Source organism: Lolium rigidum, chromosome 7 (genome assembly GCF_022539505.1).
Source record: "Lolium rigidum isolate FL_2022 chromosome 7, APGP_CSIRO_Lrig_0.1, whole genome shotgun sequence".
Taxonomy (NCBI): Eukaryota; Viridiplantae; Streptophyta; class Magnoliopsida; order Poales; family Poaceae; genus Lolium; species Lolium rigidum.
This window is the reverse complement of record NC_061514.1, coordinates 47601409-47611883: the sequence shown is the minus strand read 5'-3', so window position 1 is coordinate 47611883 and position 10475 is coordinate 47601409. Positions and strand designations below refer to the sequence as shown.

At 42.7% G+C, this 10475-nt stretch overlaps 1 protein-coding gene and 1 long non-coding RNA gene across 2 annotated transcripts; one reads left to right on the top strand and one right to left on the bottom strand.

Annotated features, from left to right (window-relative positions):
- The first annotated feature begins 1510 nt into the window (after positions 1-1510).
- LOC124671284 (E3 ubiquitin-protein ligase RNF14-like) lies at positions 1511-7198 on the top strand. The gene is made up of 8 exons (XM_047207677.1): positions 1511-1825; positions 2728-3054; positions 3724-3798; positions 3943-4444; positions 5008-5390; positions 6018-6238; positions 6350-6488; positions 6591-7198. The coding sequence occupies exons 1-8, from the start codon at positions 1511-1513 to the stop codon at positions 6729-6731; spliced, it is 2103 nt and encodes a 700-aa protein (XP_047063633.1). The 3' UTR covers positions 6732-7198.
- Positions 7199-8876: 1678 nt separating this feature from the next.
- Positions 8877-10211, bottom strand: LOC124669419. Its single transcript, XR_006992185.1, has 3 exons — positions 10052-10211; positions 9792-9955; positions 8877-9287 (listed from the first exon to the last, which is right to left on the bottom strand). It is a non-coding gene; the product is annotated as an uncharacterized LOC124669419 (long non-coding RNA).
- Positions 10212-10475: the final 264 nt, after the last annotated feature.

The window sequence follows — 10475 nt, the reverse complement described above, 5'->3', positions numbered from 1 at the left end:
CCAAACGAATATGCATTAAATATATGGAAATGGTACAAAACTGATATGAAAGTGAAGTAAAATAAAGTTCCTGGAAACAAAAGGCTTTGTGTTATTCTTTGCTCATCCTTTTCTATTATTTTCTTGTTACCATGTTGTCTTCTCATCCGACAAGGACTCCCTAGCCACGGCTATCCATGATTCCATGCCCTTCGCCACGACACCTCCTCGCTAGCCACATGTCTCCCTTGCCGATCGGATCTGCAGGTGCTTGGTGGTGAAGTATAGCAGAGTAGATTTTAACGTGCAAACAATGATGCAAAAGGAAGGAGATGGGATGCCGCGTCACACAATGAAAATATCCTTACGAGTTCCTTTTTTGGTGCGCCCATGGGCAGATGAGAAAGTTGTAGTCTTTAGGATATGAGCTCAGGTCTAAGAAGTGGTTGGACATAATCAGTACATGGATTCAGTTAAAAAGGAAAGATATATAAGGTTAATGTATTTGGGACAACATTATTAACCAATAATACTTTGTACTCAAGACATCATTAATTCCACAAACTTGGTATAAAATCAAATTATCCCGACAAGGCAAATAAGCCAAACTCCTTGTCCATACAGTAACTTGCTTTCAGAGCGAACTTTGTATATCAGGACAATGCATCTTAATTAAGGCAGTCATTAAATATACATTGCAAAAGAGAAATTACAAAATATGGTGTGTGGTTGATTGTACGTGAAAATGAGAAATGATAATAAAGAGAAAGTGAGAGGTCATTTTACCACACCTTGGATATGCTCCAAGCCATAAACGTTATGAACACAAATGGATGGCCATGAACCCGTAGTTGGCATAAAAAAGCTAACTAAAACTCAGAAGAGCTGAAATATAACAATTTACATAGAATTTTCGTATTTGTCACAAAGTCAAGCTGCGATTTCCTGTTCTTGACAAAGCATCTGACCTCACGTATTTTCTGGAGAAGGGCGGGAACAAAATAAGTTCTCCCATTGAAGGGAAGCGAGAAACTACGAGGTGGGCACCAACCCTGAAAAACCAAAATGACTTACGAGGTGCCAATTCACATCGGGCAAAATCTAGGTTTCTTTCTGCATCATCAGTTCTTATGATCCCTATCGTTAGTGGTGTTTCAAACATATGGCATGCATGTCATATAAAAATCGAACTTGGTGATAGATAAATACGAGAGTAATTCATTCATTGCTCTCCATCACCAATGCTAGATCAGCCATGGAAAATAGAGAAAAGAGATGAAGAGTACACAAGTTATGTATATTGGTTCAACTCCTTGTCTGGTGAACAGACGTGGTACCGACCGGCAGACATCGCAGTGCTAGTCATGCCCCTCCTCGTCCTACTCTTGTTCCTAGGAGAAGAACCTGCGGTAGAAAGAACATATAAACTTCCTTCATGATTTGGAAGGAAAAAATCATTGGCCCCTCAATCAACGCTCGAGAGAGATCGCCGACATTTTTTTTGGGAAGTATTATGGCATCGTCGTTCCGAATGGAGAAAACGGCGTGGCAGAACCGATCTTTCGATCTCCTCTACACAGGAAGCGAAGCCACAGCACCTGGCCAGCACGGACGGGACATGGCAAACCCTGAAATATGCATCTCGCTGGACGGGGTGGCGGGATGGAACAAGAAGCCATGCGCGGTCGTGGCGAACTCTGCAATCTGCCTCTCACTGGACAAGACGGCGGGGTGGAAAAAGCCATGGTGCGCTCGAGACGAGAGAAGACTGCAACATACAAAAGGAAGCCGTGCAGGATCTATAGAGAGGGAGGTGTACGCGGAGCCGATACACAAGAGACAGGCGGTGAAGTCGAACTCGGTGTAGGATAAGCGGATGGAGAAGAGCAAAAAGGAAACCGGATGGATTTTGGGAATTGATTTGATATAGTCTTTAATGAGACAAAGGAACCTGACTCACGCCAAAAGTGATCAGAGAAATTATCCTGTATTCATTAGGTGATTGTGATTGATTACCATGTATTAATTACCGTACCTTCCAACTATGAAGATTTCTTGATTGATGGATCGGTCTGTTTCCTTGTGAAAGAAATTTGGACGTCATTGACGCCGGACATGTTTCCTTACAGGTGTGTTTACTCATTTCCTTGTGAAAGCAATTTAAATTCGATTTGCTATAAATGTTCTTCCTTACGTGTGTTTCATTATTTGATGCGGACGTGATTGATGCTAAAAAGGAACAAATGTTTGATGGACGATTTTGAGATGATGGACGGCTGAGATCTTCTGAATGTTTGATGTCAAAGTGGCACCATCCCCAACTCCAATTTAATAGTAAAGATTCTCCTGGAATGTTTTTGCCACTTTCGGGATGCCTCTCAATATGTTCACACACAACACAAAAATTAGCTCACGCTCTCTTGGATGGTGGCCCACCTACGTGGAAGAGGATCCTTTTTAGCTCTGTTAGGCCGAATTTGAAGCAACAGTTTTTGGTGTTGTATATATAACACAAATGTATGTTGTCAATTCTTTTGAGAAATTTAACCATATATTTTGTCTTTAAAAAATGATTTCATAGATCGTATGTAAAACACTTCACGGATTATATGGTAATATTTACGGTTCCCCCCAATGCCAATGTGTTGTGCTAGATGGGCGGGATTAGTATTTAGCACCAGCCGGAGTAGATCTAACCCGAGTAACAAATTATGTTGAACTAAATTCATTCATTTTGTAATTTAATAGACAAAAATAAACCCGCCAAACAAGTTCCAGAAAGTTCGTGCGGCACCTCGCTCGGGCAGCCCACCAGGATCAAACCCCTGTACAGTACACAGTACACACGCAGGCGCGCACACCACTTTCCTCACAGCAGCCAGCAAGGCCGACCCCGCCGCCACCCGCAGTCCGCCGCCTATGGACAGCCCTCGCGCCGGCGTCCACGGAGAGGGCGACCACTCGCCGTCGCCGGAGTCGGCGAGGATGCTGCACGAGATGGCGCTCCGGGAGGGAGGAGAGGTCGATCTGACGGACGAGCAGCTGCGCTCCAACGACCAGCTCCAGCGAGACGAGGTACCACACCACCACCACCGCTCCCTCGCTACGGATTCCAGCCCATGTGCCAGTTTCGCGGAACGGCATTGCGAATCCCTCTCGATCGTGACCTCGCCGGCGGTTCTAGTCTCCAAAGTCCCCACCTTTTCTTTTTGAGATGAAATTCCTCACATTTCGCGAACCGGAACGGGCGAGTACCACCCGTTGCGGATCATGTTCGATGTTTGTGGTGGTACTTCACCGTGTGTCCGTGAATCTGCAGGAGGGTTTTCCAGTCCGCCCGCGCGCGCTTTGTGTAGATTGTGATTTGGGGTAACTGCAACTCGATTGTAAGATCGATTTAGTTGGTACGCCGTGAATCGGCTAAACGGGCTTTGGAACGCATGAACGCATCTCTATTATGAATAGTCTAGTGGAGATATTTGCATAACTAAAGGGACACTTCGGTTCCTTTTAGAATGACTGAACTCATAGAAACATTGATCGGTGAATTTAGATAAGTGTATACTACTGTACATATTTTATTCTTTGAAACTAAAGCTGAAGGAATTGTTATGCCAAAAGCATGTGTCCAAAGGGAGATGGTGGATATAGTTATCTCAAATTTAGATAATTGGATATATACCACAGTAAGCTTACAAATTTTCTGCTGATATATTTTTTTTTCTCTGGTATATCATTGCATAGATGCTGGCACTGGAGGCAATTTATGGTGAGAATGTTGAAGTTTTTGGTGAAACGTCTGCACCTCGGTCTTTCCAGGTATATCTCTTTTCCTTTATTTATTTATTTCCTTGTGGAAACTATTGTTGTTTTAATTTATTCCAGACTTCCAGGACTTGAAATTTATCCAAGAAATCATCAAAAGTGTGATGCTTCTTTCTTTCCATTTCGAATTCTTCGCAGATCCATGTGCATTGTGAAATTCCAGATGGTATCAGTGTGTCTGCAGAACTTCTCCAGGGTGTTGATGATTACCCAAACAACTGGCTCACATTCAGTGTCGAACACTTGGCTCCAATGTCACTGACATGCCTTATGCCTCCATCATACCCGAGTCATCAACCTCCATACTTTACTCTCGGTATACAATGGTTGGATCGTGCCAAGGTTTCCTCCCTTTGTCACATGCTCGACACCATTTGGGCGCAGCAACCTGGACAGGAAGTTGTTTTTGAGTGGGTGCAATGGCTGCAGAGCTCTATGCTTTCTCATCTTGGTTTTGATGGAAGAATAATCATACGACAGTCTGATAGGATGATGGATCATGTGGATGTTCGGGCTGTTGGAGATATTCTTTCTGTGGAGGAGATTGTTGAACATTTGATCAGCTACAATGAAGAGCAATGCCATGAATCATTTCTCCGTGGCATCCATGTCTGCACGATTTGTTTGCATGAGTACACAGGTAACTTGGATGTTCCATTTGATGCAGCGGTACTCTCCCTGGTGCTCATTTTTCCGAAATTTAGTTCTGCGATATAATACTGATTAGAGGAATACACAAACTCTTGTGGATGCTTCTTGTGTCTGTTCATTGTGGGTATATAATCTATTTTCACACCATACTGCTTTTACAGAAAATCAATACATAGCTGCAGTCAAACAATCATTTGAAAATGTTCAAACTTGTTTCAACTAGTTAGTACACATGTAAACCAGACACAAGAAGCATCAAATTATTTTGTGCCCCATACCTAGGCAAAATACACACAATTTACAGGTTTTACAGAAACCAAGGTACAACCCATACGGCTAAAGAACCCAATCCCTTATTCATTGATAAGCTTATTTCGAATAAATATAATCTTCTTTACAAAGTTTTTATAATTTTCAACACTAGCACAAGTAGTCATGTCCATGTGTAATTCTGCTGAGCTATACTCATGAAAAAGCCAAGTTCCATCATGTCTGTAGTCTGGAATATTTATAAGTTAAACATGAATCTCTTATTCTTTTGATTACCCTCAGGCATTGACTTCATAAAACTTCCATGCCGTCATTACTTCTGCCGGAGGTGCATGGAGACATACTCAAAGATGCATGTCAAGGAAGGATCGGTCCTGAAATTGGTGTGTCCTGATGACAAATGCGGAGGCATTGTTCCTCCTAATCTTTTGAAGAGGTTGCTAGGAGATGCATATTTTGAACGGTGGGAAAGATTGATACTTCAGAAGACTCTAGACTCAATGACTGATCTTTCTTACTGTCCAAGATGTGAAACACCTTGCCTGGAAGATGATGACACTGCCCAGTGTTCGAACTGCCACTTCAGCTTCTGCACCCGCTGCAGAGATCGCCGTCACATAGGGACAAGGTGCTTTACTCAAGAAGAAAAACTTCTTTCCTTACAGGTTGAAAATCCATCGAAACACTACACATTCACTTTTTTTCTTTGTAATAATTGTTATTACCTACGTGCCCTACTTCGAACATATTAAGAACATGATTATTGGGATGCCAAAATTGACTAAATTGTTTTTTTTTACCTAAACCAGCCAAACCTGGTCCAAAGTGCAAACTTAGTGCGGCTCCACTGCTGCGTTATGTAGTATGTACAACAGTTGAATATACCTGCTCCAAAATGCAACTAGCAACACAATACCTGGTCAGAGTGCAATTTTCTCATGGAGAATACAGTACAATATAACTTTAATTGCCACATCGTGGCATTCTTAATACAAAGACGTGCAACCCTTCTGTGTATTCTAGAAAAAGATATAGCTCTACTTGCATATACTACGTATGTATTCTAGATACAGTAACTATTCATAACCTAATTCTGTTTTCTGAACACATTCTTTTACTTTAAGGTTATTGTAAAACATGGTGCCATTTCCAGTAAGATGGGCATTCCAATTCCATCATTTGTTTAAGGCTATTCATCATTTGTCGTAAGAGTCTTAGTGAAGTTCCATGCAATGAGACTATGAGAGCATTATTGAGATCAAAATGTTCAATGTGCTATTTGTTTTATATAGGGGCGTGGAAATGTACCCAACTTAAGCAAAGGGAATGCTGGACGCAAAATTAGCGCGGATGAGATATTTAGCATCAAGGAAATACTCCGTTCTTGTGTTGCATGTCCGCATTGTGGCTTTGCCATCTCACGCGCGTCAGGCTGCAACCACATTCTTTGCAGGAACTGCGATAAGTCATTCTGTTATAGCTGTGGCAAGGCGCTAAATGAAGATCATACGAGGTATTCTTCTGATGTCCCCTGGTTAAGTTTGATCTGTCAAATGTCAAGAATTCTGTACCGTAGCTGTTCTCTGGATACCAATTCTGAACAAATGCTCCCTTTTTTTGAAAGTGAACAATGTAAGATTGATAGAGAGAAGCTGAGAGTGAATGTGGAGGTGAATGATGTCGTCAAAAAGATGCAGAAAGACCTGAGGTTGACCCTATCCAGAGCACATCCATGCTCGAACTGCCACCAGCCAAATTTCAAGGTAATGTTTTGGTGGCATTCATGCACCTTATGGATCTGTACTCTGTAGTTTATTTATTTATATTCGGTTCTGGTAAATGAAGACAGTCTCTGATTTGAACAGGTTGGTAACAACAACCATATCTTCTGTGGAACATGCCAAGTTCACTACTGTGCTCTGTGCCAGAAGAGGGTGTATAAGAGCACGGAGCACTATGGCCCCCGAGGGTGCAAGCAGCACACCTCTGATCTTGATTTTGTTTAAACTGGACTAAGAAGAGTGATGCTTGTGAATCAGAATCCTTTTGAGATAGATGATCCAAGGGCGAGCACTGGTTTCGGCTGCGGTGAACAGGATTAGTCCTGCACAGTTACAGCTATATACGCAGTTTCAAATAGCATTAACAGTCACATCTAGCACTCCTTTTGTTTTGCCGAGCATTTTTTTTCGGATATTGCTGAACAACTGACACTGGAGATCATTCTAGTTTTAAGGGGTGGAGCATCAGTTATGTGGAAGACCTTTATAACTGCAAAGCTTGCTGGATTCAGTACAACATGGTGTTTCTAAGCATTATGCCCGCGACACTTTTTTTTTTTATCATGAACAATGAAAAACTAGGCGCTGCTTCCTTTGATGCTGTTAATCACTTGTTATTGGAATCGCTGAACTGTAAGCATACTTTCTCTTGGTGTTGCTGATATCAATGGCCCTCCGTAGGCACGGGATCATCCCTTTCCCGAACTCCCAGCACCCCCGGGACTTCTGTTCAACAAAAAACGTATTTACACATCATTATCTTCTGGGTATGCGCTATACGTACTGATATGTACAACTCGTATTCCTACGACGAAATAAGCCTGGTACCATGTGGAAAATGCAGTATAATGAGAGGATGACATGTGGGGTCTGGGAGCCACACTTAGCTAACACGTTCTATTTGATACCGAGCAAGCAATTTGTTACGATTTTTTTTACTCACTTGATAATTTACGGGCCTGGTTGTTTGTGAGGAACGCACTGAAAGTCCCAGGTTCAGTCTCGAACGTGGCGCTCCGTGCAGCATCGACGCTTCAGGTTCAGAGAAAGCAAGACAGAAGCATCAGAAAATGAAGTAAAAATGATCTATAGTAATGATCTAAGCCTGGAGACTGAGCGGTAGAGATTTAGAAGGGTCAGCGAATGAACCAGGAGACCGACCTGCCGAGCACAGTTGCGAGCAGTTCGTAGTTGTAGTCCTCGTCCATGTCGTCCAGCATGCGAACCGTGACCTCGAAAAGATGGATCTCCTGGCCTCTCCGTTTCGCCGAGGTGTCGGCGCCCACAACGGTGACGGTGATGGTGGCGACGGCGAGCACCGTCAGGATGAAAAGCGGTGCCACCAGCTGCATTGTGGTTTTCGCCATGGTTTGCGCTGCGGCAGCTGAAGAGGTTTGTGTCTGTGTCTGTTCAGCGAGTGAACGTGGACTACCGTTTTATAGCATGCGCTTCCTCAGCTGAAGAGGTCTGAACTGTTACTATATGTGAAAATCTCATTTAAGATGGTTTATTACAACTGACGTTTCCGCTGCCTGCTAATGCAACATCAAAACGTGCAAAAATTCAATGTGCGCAGCAGTAACTGCTTATAAGAAGTCAGCTATGTTATTTAAAAAAAAAAGCAGTCAGTTTTTTTTCAGATTCAGTTGGCGGACTAGGAAGTAGCAAGTTGTTTTGTGGTTCTGGACTCTTTTGAACAGAACACAATGCACTTTGTACAGACGAGTGGGAATTTGGCGTCTGGGGAGCTGGATCCACAATCTGATAAAATCATGATACCAAATGAACATGCCAAATTTCAGTATCAAATTTGCCCTCGACAAAGAAAACGGACAATATGCTTAGACGCAGATGCATAAACTCTGATAATGAATACTTCTCCAATAGATGAAGGACAATACTATGAAGTTTTCTTTTTACCATATTATCATAAATTAGTTGACACTCCCATATGCTTATATGCATATCTCAAATGGGGATGCGCTATTTGACTCCCTGGGTGCAGAATATTATTCTGCACCCCGCCAGTCTAGCGCTCGGAGCACAGTCCGGCTCAATCAGCCCGCGCGCCAGATGCACGATTCCTACCCCGCCCGTAACTTTGTTGCACGCGAGGTAATAAACTGCCGCGTCCAAACCATCCAAGCCAGGTCGTTGGTGTCAGTTTTCTCAAAGCACCAATGGAAAAAAGGGGAAAATCAGCAGCCAACGTATGTAAATGGCTGACGTAAGAAACTGTCAGCCAACCTAAAAAGACCTGTGGGCTTTTTTATCGAGCAACGCCAAGCTTTTTTGCACACTATCGGTATAATAATTTCTTTAACAACTGATACCCGGTTTATTACACATGCGTAAGAATATTCTTAATTAAAAAGAATCTGCTGATTACACAACATAAGACATTGCATGATTATTACATAGACTCCACGATGTCAGATTGACTCGCATACCCTCATGTTCCCATAAAATAAATATGAGCAAGGCCTGACAAGCCTATCAAAAATGCAGGAATTTGTCATCAAACATGTAGTGAAGTACATAACTCGGTGTAAATATTTTTTGCTACGAAGTACATTAATTCCACTGCACGACTTTTTGATGGTTCACTTCCATCCTACCAGGCAGCACGGTGCTGAAGGCCACCTCATCAGCTCCTTTTTTGGGCTAGCGTTGATATATGTGAAGCCCCTCGATCACTTGCTTCTCATCAGTCTTGAACTCAGAATGCTCATCACCAGCATGGCCATTCCTATCAAGTGGCAGCAGTTCCCTGCCTACAACCTGGTGGGAGGTTTGGTTGTAGTTTTGTTACAAAAAAACGCTAAATGGAAGGTAAATCTGAAAGCTACATAAGAAAGCAGTAGACATAAGATTATTTGTTTAGTAATATGTGCCAAATATGTGTGTCAGCAACTAATGAATTGTATGGCATTTTCACATCTCCGTACCAGTAAACACTGGATTCTCTCCCAAGGGCCAACTCAACCGATGAGCTTGCAGATGCTCAGTATACATATGTCCACCTTGTCAAGCAATTACGACATAAAGAAAGAATGATCCAATATGCATAAAGAAAGAATGATCCAATATGCATACCCAATTCAAGGTGTTCAAAATCTGAAGAAAGTTGGACGCCAAGCTTAACCAAGGTGAAATTATTAATGCTCTGCAACAGGTACATTGAAAGTTTTACCCCCAGTCCCCCATCTAGCATCCCCTAAATTTTCACTCAAATTTACAAGCAAAATAAGACAGAAAGCATTGTACACCATACACTACACTTACCAGGTTAAACAGAATAGAGTGAGCAGCTGTCATGCCTTTAATCGAAGACTGAACTTAGGTTTCCGTAACAAACATGTACAGATGTTAGGTTTGAAGCATGGGGTGGCGTGGATGATGTCACAGACGAGGCCACCCGCAGCACCGCACACCGTTTATGCTACCTGCTGCAGTGCCCGACATTGAAGCAACCCACAACGCCATGAAAGTAAGAGCAGAGATATCACAACCACATGATAGAAATATCCTATAATATCATTTACCTTGATGCACCAGACACCAACAAGTAGAATGGCCCAGAGCCGCTTCTCTAATCCAACTCTGTGACATCATGGAACCAATGTGAATCTGCCAAAAACTCATGATACCTGCAGTGCAAAAATATCACAAAACTTCGAGCTACGTCGAATCCAAATCTGATAACAGGAAAACGAACACTGACCCAGGGTAGCACAAAGAATTAAAAAAATAGATCCACCAGATCGAGAGAGATATGAAGTAAGAACAGGGTGCAACTACGCTCACCTCAACGCTTGCAGTCCTGGACAAACTTGGATTCTTCAGATCACCCTACATCTATCGCCTTATGGATCAATGGTGTAGTTCGGTATGGGGCTGCCTCGGATTCACGTAGTGTGGGGCCTTGGCGACGTATCAGGAGGTGGTCGACGGAGGGGATCCGGAGAT